The sequence below is a fragment of the Penicillium citrinum genome (genome assembly GCF_028827155.1).
Source record: "Penicillium citrinum strain IBT 23319 chromosome Unknown utg000009l:1.0-4274883.0:1.0-4276374.0, whole genome shotgun sequence".
Taxonomy (NCBI): Eukaryota; Fungi; Ascomycota; class Eurotiomycetes; order Eurotiales; family Aspergillaceae; genus Penicillium; species Penicillium citrinum.
The window spans coordinates 2,966,582-2,979,265 of record NW_026622694.1 but is presented as its reverse complement, the minus strand read 5'-3'; the positions used below and the strand labels follow the sequence as shown (position 1 = coordinate 2,979,265).

At 47.7% G+C, this 12,684-nt stretch overlaps 2 protein-coding genes across 2 annotated transcripts; one reads left to right on the top strand and one right to left on the bottom strand.

The window, feature by feature from the left end:
• Positions 1-2,000: 2,000 nt before the first annotated feature.
• N7469_010578 (uncharacterized protein) lies at positions 2,001-2,593 on the top strand (the record flags this gene model as incomplete). The annotated part of the gene is made up of 2 exons (XM_056649483.1): positions 2,001-2,391; positions 2,514-2,593. The coding sequence occupies 2 exons, from the start codon at positions 2,001-2,003 to the stop codon at positions 2,591-2,593; spliced, it is 471 nt and encodes a 156-aa protein (XP_056496614.1).
• A 6,372-nt stretch (positions 2,594-8,965) lies between these two features.
• On the bottom strand, positions 8,966-11,862 carry N7469_010577 (putative PHD finger domain protein; the record flags this gene model as incomplete). The annotated part of the gene is made up of 5 exons (XM_056649482.1): positions 8,966-10,231; positions 10,290-11,120; positions 11,177-11,396; positions 11,456-11,553; positions 11,689-11,862. The coding sequence occupies 5 exons, from the start codon at positions 11,860-11,862 to the stop codon at positions 8,966-8,968; spliced, it is 2,589 nt and encodes an 862-aa protein (XP_056496613.1).
• Positions 11,863-12,684: the final 822 nt, after the last annotated feature.

Genomic DNA, 12,684 nt, shown 5'->3' with positions numbered 1-12,684 from the left:
AGTGATGATGACCAACGCTTGTTCAGAGCTTCCGGCAGTACCATAGGTCGGATAGTAATCCAAGGGAGGGGTCGATGATGGTCGGGGTACATAGTACTACTCAAGTGGAGCGAAGCATTCGGGGCCTGCTCTGGTAATATTCACATACATGGTATTTCACCGAACTATGATTATGACCGGAGAGGTGGATAGATGTAGTGGGTAATGATTGCTTGGAGGGATGCCAGAGTGGGTTTGACAGTATGAAAAAAAAAAGCAATCACGGTGAAGGGCCAGCGACAGAATAATACTGCAAGTATCCTAATGGGGTTATGGGTCGAAAGCCCTGTCCAGGGATTTTCGGTATCATTCTTCAATCTGTTGTTTTTATTGGATTGCTATGCGATTGAAGAGCTCTCGAGCTTGTTCAATTGAAGCAATAAAGACGGGGCAAAGAAAAAAAAATGTAATTTCCCTCTATCCTCATTTGGAATTTTGGCTGGGAAATCTCCATGATCTCGACTGCATGGCTAGTCCGATTAGTCCGACGGAGACAGCATTGGAATAATTCGGTAAAGGATTGAAGATAGACCAACAATAGTTATCCAAAAATTTCCCAGCCTGCACGACATTGGAAAGAATATCAGGTATCTATAGAAGAAAGTTCGTAATATGATACGGTATTGAAGCCCAGACAGAACTAGTCTCCAGAGGCGCGCGTTCTTAATAGCGGCAACTCATAAGGACAGCCCTTTTTCAAGGCACAGTTGATCATGATCCCTATGAGGGGCTTAACCATAGATCCCCTTGGGTTGACATGATTGATCCGTCTCTCTCCCGGACCAAAATAACGGTCCAAATTCACGACTTGTAGAGTAACAGCTGAGGGGCATGTCCGACTTTCTCGCAAACTTCCTCTCCATATACCTCTCTCTTCTCAACCATGGTTTTCCTCTAACATATGGATGGTGCCTTTTGCGAGAGACCCAGAGAATATCTTGTTTAACCCATCACAAGAAGAGGAGGCCAACGTTCGGGGAGAGAGTCATCTGCCAAGTGGGGGCGGGAACATCCCGTCTATCTCGGCTATGGATGTGGAGACGCGCGATCCTCCTGATCGACGTGGGTCTCAAAAAAAAAACAAAAAGGTGGAGGAGGTGGAGGAGGTTCGATGTGCATCGGTGATATTGCAGTTCGGCCGATTTCGTCCAGCGCAGCACCACTTGCGGGCTTGATTGATTCAATTCAGCCACGGGTGATGAGTCCAGGTGGCCTAGATTGGCTGTGCCAAACCACACGTGACCTTTTCGGGTGCTAGTGACTTGGCGGTTTTGCCTAATCCGGGCAGTTCGAAAAGCGGACAAACCATCGACGCTGCTGCTTCTTCATGGACCGTCCACGGCCACTCATGGCGTGTTGGTGTGGGAAGGGATCGCCCCGACGAGATTCGACCTGCTCCCCGTGCCGTGATTTTCTGTTAGCTGTCACCATTCGTTACTCTGTCCTTCCGTCAACCATCATCCGGATTTGGGACTAGTTTAAGCTCTGCCAATGTGATTGCGAGTACTCCTAGCCTTACACGCCAAGCCACAAGATTCACTATCAGAATGGCCTTAACAGGTGATTCTAGCTGGCTAGTTGTACGAGTACCATAGAGGGAAGATTTGATCATATTCAACAATGTTAATTCCAACTTTCTTCCTCCCCGCCCTTCCCCCGAAAATGATTATTGCCTCCCCGCATCTTGAGCAATGGGTATACGGCTTTTTTTTTGCCATCTAAGCAGCTTATACTATATCTCGCATTATCGCATAGGCTGGGATAGATCATTGCTATAGGCCCTGCAGCCCCTCTTCTTCCCCTCGAACATGTCTACATACATAGTAGTCCCCTGCTCTGTTCGGTATCGACTTGGATGTCTCTGTTATCATCTCCGGTTTTGCCAACTGAGGAACGAGCAAGGATTGCGGTTAGTTTGGAAGATGAATGGACGAATCTCAGGGGTCCGTTCGAGGTCAACCATGACTTCTAGTGCCATGCACATCTGCGCCCGACCACGTTTTTTGATCCCTGTAGAGCCATGCCGTATGGATTTCCTTTGTCCATTTCAGTGCGCAGCCCCATCGTTCGTGGTGGCAGGGGTCGATGTTGTTGCCATGTGGTTTGCAAGGGCCAAAGACGCAGTGTGGCCACAGGAACAGGGGAATGCATATGTGGTCCCCGATACTGTCAGGGAAGAGAATCCTGCTCGTCGAGCTTATCTGGAGAAGAGGAAGAGGGGGAGGAAGAGGAAGAGGAAGAGGAAGGAGAAGAGGGGCTCTTCTTCGGTGTCTGTCAGCACTCCACCCCTTTACAGTTGGGGACCTGCAGTGGCCCGCCAGTGGTCACGAACTAGTTTAAGCGTCCAACATGGTAAATCTATCTAGCCGACAGATATTCCGACTATCCTACTTCAAATTTTTCCTAGCAAACGGCTACTGTTCTTCTTAGCCACTTTTGCCAGTAAATAAACATTCTAAATACCCTTTTTTCAGTCAGTGACCGACTTTCGGGGAGCATGTTGTGTTGGGCTCAGATCGTTCGACCCGGACTTGAACAACTAAAGCCTTGTTAGTTTTCCCCTCTTACCAAAGACGAACTCGATTTACGACAAGGGTCTCCCGTACGGCCTATCCCGTGATGCATGCATACAAGTCTCTGTCGAGAGTACTGTTCCTGGAGAGGACTCGAGAGAGCTGAAGAGGACTAGTCTAGGCTTAGGAATTCCCGGGGGTATCGATACGGGGAAAAAATAGAAAGAAAATCTAAAAAGGAATATCCAGTAACAGAGATTGATCCCTCGAATCCCTGTTCAGCCACGACGGTCATCTGAGCCGGGCTAATTTGGGAACTGTTGCTTCTGGTTCATACTCCTGATCCCTTTCAATACCTTGAGGGTATCTCTCTCTGGATAGGCTCAAAGTCCCCGGGCTCGGGGTCTACCATGGAAATTTCATTGAAACATGGTTCAACAATTATGATACATCCGGCCAGCCTGAAGATTCGTGCTGAAGTGTAAGTTTATCGGGGAGAGATTGAATCGTGTGGATCTCCCTTGCAGAGGCCTTCTCGAACGGACCCGCCGTTGTTGTGGGCAATTGCTTTGAACTTTTATCGGTCAGTGCACACATTGAATGATATCCTGGCTTTTGTCAATCAGAATAAAAGAACTATATCCTGTCAGATGGGCCGCTGTCAGACCTTCAAAGTGGTCGCCGTATTGACGACAAATCAGAGTCCTCGACGTCCAAATGGCGCTTGTATAAGTACTCGAAGGCGAGGGAACTCACGCCTCGTGGGCGATATTTGAGCCAGTAAGGCCCATTTACTCAAAATTTCTTTCTCTGAATTTCTTTCCTCATTTCAGCTGCCCGTGCGCTGTATCAAGGGAGCCCTGTCACGTTGATGAACCATCGTTCGCATTCTGGGATGCGACTTTCGAACCTCAGCCTATCAAGTTAAACGCACTACCTGTCATATCCCATTGATTTACCAGGTACTCGGCTGTGGGGTCCTGCCAAGTGTTTTTTTTGCTGCGCTTGGTGAAATCTCTACCAAATTTCTCTGTCAATTCAGTTGTCCTCAATGAGAAGAGAATGGGGCGATGTAAACACCAACGCCACCGTGACCAAGACACTTCATTTTGACCGCTTCTTTATCTGAGAAATGAAGTTCTTTCAGGGTTAGATGAAGATCCCTGGAGGGACCGGAGGCAGAGCAGTTTGAAAAGGCCCAAAAGCTCGTCAAATACCCATCCCTATATCCCAAAGTCAATTACAAAAAGCCTACCCTACTAGTGTAGGTACGCTATGGAATCCTGGAGCTGAATCTGGTCAGTTACTGCCTAACTCTGAATCATGCATCCGTTGTCTTCTACTTCTTCTCTATGTTCAAATCCTATTCTGTACTCCCACGCAGCAAAAGCCGGAGCCAAAGCAAGCATTGGGAAAAGTTGTAGATATGCAGACCGCATACATGCAGACTTGCCTTCTGTCTTCTTTCCACCTTCTTGTTCACGAAGCTACCACGTGTAATACGACATGCATGAGAAGAACCAACTCTGAATTCTGCATCACAATTGGCTACAGAGGCGACGATACCTGCCTCCGGACACAGTCAACCTGTACCAGAGCGGCTAGCGTGTGTCGTCCGGGATCCGCCTCTTGATTGAATAGGTTTCAGATCGACCGATACCATCTGCCCTGTACAGACTAGCAGGCCGTTAATTCTCGCCCTGGCTGCGCTTGGTGGATCCCCCTCACCGATTTAATAGCAGACAGGGCGACTCATGGCGAATCGCCTGGCATAGCGGCTGTAGATCCTCGTGCCATGGATCAAGATCGATTCTGTATCGGCTGGAAGCGCTTTTTTCCCTCTCCTTTTCCTCCCCCGTGCTGTTCGAATCATGTTCTCTACGTGAAATTGATGTCATGATGCGTTGGACAACATGGAATTCCTACATATTACTACTGTAAACTGGTTTGGCTGAATTTGACTTGCAATCCCTGGATTGAATGGGTTCAGAACTGGCACCAATAGGGGGTGTGAAGCTTGTATCGCCCGGTTCCATCCCCGCACTGGAATTACATCTAGAGTACCACGTTTCGAGGCTAGTTCCGTATCAACGAGATAGTGTGGGATGGACGAGATCGCGGAGTAATACCAAGGAGTAATACCAACGTGATAGTTCATCACTACATAACTCGTGGGATTCACGGGGGACAACGGGGGACCCTATGATGAAGCCAAAAGGGTGAGGCACTAAGAATGCATCAGTTCTTCCATACGGGGGAAACATGTCACTGTGCCCAGACTAATTCCGACTCAGGACATGAATCCGTGAGGACATAAGTTACTCCGTATAGTATGTACATATGTACATATGTACTATTACCCTGACCCGCCCTCCCCTGTTTGATCATAGCGTGACGTTAGCTCGCGCTTGGCCGCAGGTTGCTAGAGGTCATCTGAATTTCGGTTACTTCGGACGAAAGTGTCACCCGTGTCGGAGCATTTAGCACGAACACAAATCTATCAAGGCAGATAGGATCTCTAAACCCGCAAATCCCGGTAGTGGTCAATTAGTGATTGCATTTCCCCGGGGTTCTGCCAAAGGCCACAGCTATTTTGCGACGTATAAACTCTCTTTAGACGGCAATGATAGGCAGGATATGATGCTACTGTAGAAATTACAGCTCCATTATATCCCGTAGTACTACTATGTGCATGTATGTACTGTACACTACCCTCAATCTCCCGCCGAGCTGCGCCGAATATACAGATCTCGATCTATCGAGCGGGAGGCGATCCACACTTCGGAACAGCCTACGAGCAGAGATGTAACCTCTCAACTGAGCGAGCCATCTTCTAGTTAAAAAATTGACTGGATTGGGCATATTTCTCCTCAGTCTTCACTGAATCATTCGCGGATGGCCAGGCTTCCGAAGATCCCCCCCATGTTACCCATTTTTCGTGCCTGTCCTAGTTGCGTAGTAGAAAACCGGGCGTCTTCCCTATCCGAGACGATCATGATGATCCGTACTGAGTAAGGTAAAAGGAGAATCCAGTTCTCGGCATAGAAGGAAATACTGTAGGGCAAGATTGACCTTTGCTATGTAGAGCTTAATCATAGGCCGTAATCAAGATATAGTTTACATGATCCATTCTACAAGGCGTAGTGTCCTGCCAGCTGTTTTCACGGATAGAATAAAGGGTCTAAGGTAATTGTGGTAGTGTAGTGTACCTCCAGCTACAGTACCGAGACCTGTACTTTCGTACTTTCGTCTTCATAGTCAAGAGCCTCGTCTAAAAGGCAAGTGTGAATGCGATTGTCCCTAGTTCATATCCCGCGATACTGTAATAGTAGTAGTTCACCAGACAAGCTCCTAAAATGATACCAAGGAAAAACCCTGCAGCAGCTGGCACGGAGAATGACAAATACTATTTTCGAGTCTTTCTATCCTATCAATTGCCGCCTAGCATGAAACTAGACCCATTTAGTGAGACTTTTAGTCGCCTTGTTAGATCTGCCTGGCACTGGTATCTGCCACATGACTCTTAAGTACCCTTAGGATTTTCATATTTGGGGGCAGTGGATCAACTACGACATACATATTTTAGTACATACAGTGGGTGCAAGCTGTGCACAGTTCGAGCGTTCACAAATTGGCCAGCCATGGTCTTTCCGGTGTACCACAAGTGCCCTGACACCTCACGAGTGGACGGGCACATAACCCGACCCACTGATCGAGATGAGGTGCATTAGTAAACGGTATATAGGGTGGAGACTACACCTCGAGTCTGGAGGGTACCACAGAAGAGAAGAAAAGGGGAGCAGGAAGCAGAAGCGGAGGCGTAACCTCTTAAGGCTCCGGGATCGTCTAAACGGTTTTCCAAACTCTATGTATACGTGCACAGCGAAAAGAAAAAGGGGTGGGGGGGGGGGGTACGGAACGGATGACGAGCTTACGGGATGGGGTATATCAACCTGCTGATCAAGAGGTCTAGGTTCTCCTGGAGACCAAAGCTTTATCCTAGTCGATCGTTATCCGTCATGATAGCATGTATGGAGAAGGCAATCGTTTTCTCGTCCAATCTAATCCCTTGGAAATCAGCGAGGCAAAAGACTATTAGATAGCTAAAGCTTCTTGTTTCTTGCCCTGCTGGTCATGGAGGAGAGACATACTTTTTTTTCCTCACTCTATCCCCTCTCCCACATGTCCACCTCTAGACTCATAATCGGCGAGGCCGAACGATCTCAAGATGGCAAAAGTACCAGAATGCACAGACCCAGGTTCAATTTCAAGGTGATCTGTGGATGTGGTTACCATCATTTCGCCGATACAGCCAATCGGGACCGTTGGCAAACGAGATGAGATCCACCATCCAACTACTAAAATGCGGCCGAATGCTTACGTTTCGCGGGCGAAATGCTATGAACAGTTCAGCAACGTGAGTCGTCCAGCCTTACTCCGTCTAAATCGCGGAGACGCGAAAGTCAATAGCTTGGACCTAGTCCACAGTTGGATGGTATTGTTATTTTTTTTTTTTTACTCTGGACAAGAGGGCAATACTGTAAACTCGTAAAGAGATCTGCAATCATCTGCGTGCACGAAAAGATTAGTTTCTTGCGAATCGACGTATTAACGCTTTCTCTTGGCTGCAAAGGAGAACAATAGTTTTTCCGAGTACGAAGTTAGCACGTCAAGACGTGTGACTATGTACTGTATACGATGTACTTGGTCTCCTTTGCCATGGTCCATATGAGGAATAATGAGGCATATTGGGCTTCGAAGCTGAAATTGGTCTGCATCCGAATGATGCCCATCTTATAGGCTAGAAGCCCAACACTTTGTACATGAATTGCTCAGTTATTGACATATCACCTCTTACATTCAGCCAACAATTGAGGTTGCCAGCTCTACGGACTTGCAGCACCATGTATTGTTCGCTACGTGACATATACCATGCATAAAAACATACATCGTAGTATGTACATGATCCCCCAATGGCGAACCACGAAGGAACCCCCCCCCCCAAGGGGGCTACAGCTCAGACCAGGCGCAGTGTAGATCTTTCGCGCTTAAATTAGTGGCATTGATTACATGCTTACTGCGGTTGAATCTGGCGGGCGATCGGCCGAAGTCACCGTTCGGGCTCCATTCTCCAAGGCCCGAAATCCTCTCTTTGTGGAGTAAATCCTTGGGGTCTTGTGGCCTTGTGGCCGAGTTTAGCCTATCACAAAGTAGTTTTCTTACTAAGTGGATCTGGAACTCATCATGTAAGTATGTACTCCGTACATAGTATGAGAGCGCCGTTTCTGTCTCCTCCATGCCGTGCTATGCCGGGGTTCCACTTCGACAGGATGCCAGGATTTAGGGCTTGATTTCGTCCTCTAATCCTCTGATCGTGCATGATTAGTGCCGCGGCGATGTGGTCCGGAATCCGTTGGCGAATTTAACAGATCTTGACTTTGTTTCTCGGAGATGAGTTGATGTTTTTTTTTTTTTCTTGGATTTTCATTTTTTTACCGTTATGAACGGGCCATCTTATATTTGATCTCCTTTCAATATTCAGTACATAGTATGTTTTACTCGAGCTAACCAAAAAGGAAAATCCTATCCGCGACTATTGTACCAGGTCTCCTATATCAATTCCTAGTGCTACGCTACAGATTGATTCGTAGAATTAATGAAGTCCGTGTTCAATTCACTGTTCGAGCAAGCAAGTATATTGGAATAATATTTTTCTATTAGAAATACAAATGACTTAGCTTTGAGCTGTGAAGACCATCAAATACCACTTCCGGGGCCATCTGAGAACGCCCAATTTCCCAACCATCTTAATGCATTTTGTAGACACGAAAGGAAAAAAAAGAAACATCAATTAGAATTAGAGAAAATCAAAAAAAAAAAAAAAATTCAAACGCCAACCAGGCCATAAATCCCAGGTATCCTGCAGACGATATGATAACCTCATGTAAAGAACGAGAAACAGAAACCCCTGATACCAGCGACGACGACGAACCCTGGGACAAGTCATCTCCAGGATATAAACAATTATCCTTGGCCGCAAACTGATGGTATGATGATAACGGACAAAGGGCAGTCTTGGCAATAATGCAATTTATACCCATGCAACGTACAGTAGAGATGATCTATCAACCGGGATGAGGTTGTATCTCTGGATAATGACTCCGGACGGAGACAATTCGCCCACAACCAGCTGTTTCGTCAATAGCCAAATTCAACGTCGTCGGTGTCCACATTGCTGCAAGAAATATCTGACAGTTGCTTAATAGAACCGTAAAGCAACTGTCAAAAAGAAGAAAAAGTCAAGTAATTCAAAACTGGCGAGTACAAGATCCGATGGAATCGCCAATTTCGACACAATTGATGAAAATGTAGAAAATTCCCCCTTTTTGATCGAGGCAGGCCCATCCAGCTCATTACTGCTGGCTATTTTGCCCTCCATATCCATGTTGAGGAGAGGGAACTGGATCTGGCAACTGGGACGTCGCTGCTGGGCCCAAGGGAGGAATGCGGTTGATGGATGGGGAGGACATGGGATGTGCCTGTCCATTAGATGGATAGTGGTATCCCTGATGCCGAATTGATGCGTTCTCCCTCTGTCGGCGCTCCTCCTGTTCAGGGGTCATACACTTCACCGGTGGTGGGATGGGTGCATCGGGTGAGCTGCGACCCATCAGCTTAGGGCTAGGATCTAATCTGTGTAGTGGTGGTAGAACCGGGGCACCTGCCATGCTACCAGAAGTGAGAGGACGAGGGGACTGTTTTGTAGGGCTGATGCCAGACAATCCCATTCCATGAGAGCTGCGAGGAGGAGAGGAGTGGTTGGGGTTAGGGTTGCCATTGGGAGTTGCGGTCGCAGAGTATGATGGATAATTGCTGGACATTGGAAGCGTAGCACCGTGTCCAGATTGGGGGCGTGGAGTTGTATAGTTCTGACTTTGGAATGAAGACCATGAGCTGGATCCATTGGCTGATGGTTGGGAATGAGGAAAGCCTGCTAGAGGACCAACATCATGGTTGCCTTGAGTGGGTGACATTGATGGTCTGTTTTGAATGGCACCATTCCCTGAATGGGAAGATGAGGGACGAGCTGCGTGGAATGATCCAAAAGCAGGAAGTTGAGGTCCTGGTTGCATTGGTGGCAGGGACACCCCATTTTGAGCAACGCTATGCGATGGGTTGATGAAAGAGCGTTCTGGCGCATCCATGGGTTTGGAAGGGGAGAAGGGAGGTCGAGATGGGCTGGAGGAATGGAATGATGGTTGATTTGTAGGATATTGACGACGCTCAGGCGATGGAGGGACATAAAACTGGCCTCGTGCCGTGAGTGAGGGTAGGGGAGGTTGTGTGGGAGGTTGTGCAGGAGCTTGCACAACTGGAGGTCGACTCTGAATGCTAGCAAGAGCGGCATGGGTCTGCTTCACAGGAGATGGTGGAGCAATGTTATCCTTTGCTGCACGCTTCGTTCCTGAAGGAGGAACCGATGAAGGCGAAGCGGATGCGCTGACTCTGAATTTCAAAGGTGGGATTTTTGGCTTGTTGGCTTCTTCCTGCTTTCGCTTGCAGTCATGGCAGACAAAATGGAAATCGTCTTTCTCGGCGTCTTCTTTCGAAATCCCAAGACAGCTGCTGTGTTGCCAAACATTGCATTTCTCGCACGCAACACTGTGACTTCCGTCATCCTAATGAAGATTGTTAGAGATGTGTGATATCAGATGGGCCACTTTGAGTTCAACTCACCAAGTTCTCTCCATAAACACCACAGCCGGAGCAATCAAAGACCCACTCGTCGTCTTGGTTTAGATTTTCCAAGTTCTTCTGCGTCTTCTCCCTTTCAGCTTTGAGATTTCGTGCAGAGATACGGCCTTCCCCTCGCTCCATTCGTTCCTCCTCCTCCTTGATCTTGTCCATCTCCTCTTGATGGAGAATCCGCTTCTGTTCGCGGTCCTTAATACGCTGCTCTCGAGTCATCATACGAGACTGTCTATCGTCCTCAAGCTGTTGTTTTCGAGCTTGTTCCCGACGAGCCTCAGCAAGTGCGATCTCATGTTTTTTAGCAGCCTCGGCAGCTTCGCGATCAGATCGTTCTTTCTCTTCTTTGGCCTGTAGTCGACTTGATCTCTTCGCACCCGCAAGAAGCTGCATATTATGAAGCTCCTTTTCACGTTTCTGTCGCTTGCGCTGCTGGGCCTCCTCTGCCTTCTCCAGGATGGGTAGAACGTGTTCCTCAAGACGCTCACGTAACAGTTTCTCATCGGCATCTTTGCTCTTGCGGATAGTGTCTATGAATTGTTGGTACTCGGGCAGAGTAACAGCGACACACTCCCATTTGTATTCAGAGGTAGGTCCATTATCCAGACCCTTAGTCTCATCATCCGAGCCTTCCTCCTCCACGGCGGTGGAGATACGCCTCGAAGTACGCGATGTCCGGGAAGATCTGCTCTTAGGCTTCTTCTTCGGTCTCTGGGGTGCAGGAATAGGAGGGTCGGTTCGACGGTAGAGGCGGTTATCGTCCAGGACATAATAGGATCTGCCATCCTTATCCCAGCCAAACTCTTCGATGCGCTTGAACTATATTAGACCCTTGCCTCATCGAGTTCGAATACTGTGGAACTCTGTTCACTCACCCACTGCAGTTGTTCACTCTCCTTTTTCTCGGGCATCTTGTCGCGAATACGATCCTGGTTCCAGAACGTCCACACCGATAACTGATGAAGTACACGGAGCTTCAAGAAGACGTCGAAATCGAGGAATCGCAAAGGAGTTTCGCCTTCTCCAAAGGGATTCGGAATATGAGGAGCTTTCGCATTATATTGACGTCGGGTGTACTCGTCGAAATTGTCGGTCCTGCGTCGCAATCAGTATCCGCGAAGGGGCAATGAAACAATTGTATAAGTAGCACATACGTGAGACCACGATGAGATGAAATCCACTTCAATAGACATAATCCAATCTCAAGCAATTTATGCGAAGGCTCGGGTTTGAGGCATTCGTCTTCTAAGTCCTGTGATTCAAAAGAAAAGGGTGTCAGATCAAAATCTCTTCGCGCAGAGAAGTTTGAAGCATATTCCATCAATCTAAATAAGGCGACTCAAAGCGCAACATCATCAAGACCTCTTGGAATCGCAATCCAACGTACCTCGATTTCGAACTCATTGTCGATTTTCATGATACCTCCAAATATGACAATATACTGCATAAGACTGGCAAATTCCCAGCTATTCCGGATACGCTGAAGGGGACCCATTTCTTCCACCGGCTGCTGCTCGGTCGTAGCGACTGCCTCAGAGCGGCTACGCTTTCGCGTCACCATTGCGGCGGGATGAGGCCGTTCAGACCGGGGGAGGTTTGGTCAAGGGATGGTTTCACGAAAGGGAGGCAATGTTGTGGCGGAACAGTCCCTCTGAAAGTGGCTATATAATCTCAAAGATGACGATCCAGAAATACTTTCAATGTTGGAGTGGACTTGATTTTGTTCTTTTTTTTTCACCTGGCGTAGGAGGCGACGGGAAACGAGATCGGACGGGCGCGTCGTGATGTAAGTCACGTGAGTATATGACTGGTGGCGATGGAGTTGATATCCATCAATTTGGCATAAGATCACCAGTAGAAGGGGGAAGTTAGGCTGGAAAACATAATTGTAAAGCGTGGCTATGTATTCACTGTAGACTTCAGGTCTGATGTAGGTAGAGTGTTACTGGGGAAAATAAGATGAATAGAAATTGTAATTGCCTGGAACGCCTATGTAGTAGTGACAGCGACAACAACCCGTCATGCGAAGTACAAACTTTTGCGCACATGTACATGAAGAAAAAGCCGGAAAAGAGAAAACAGAGAAAGGAATCAAGAACTAACTGACGATCGGATCGTGGTATCTGGCTCGGAAGTCTATCCCATAGAGCAATAGAGGATCGTCAACGACGAGGATGAAATGCAAACGACAGCGCCAACCAGAAACCCACGCCCCCGACTGTGAGCGCCACGAAAAACCAGGGAAGACGAAGGAGGAGGCGGAATTGAAATCATGTCTCTCGCAAATAAGATGCAAAAGGAAAAATCGCGGCTGGAAAAAAAAAATTGGACATAGGAATACATTAGTCCCCTCCTATCGACATGAAATATCACCGAAGTCCCG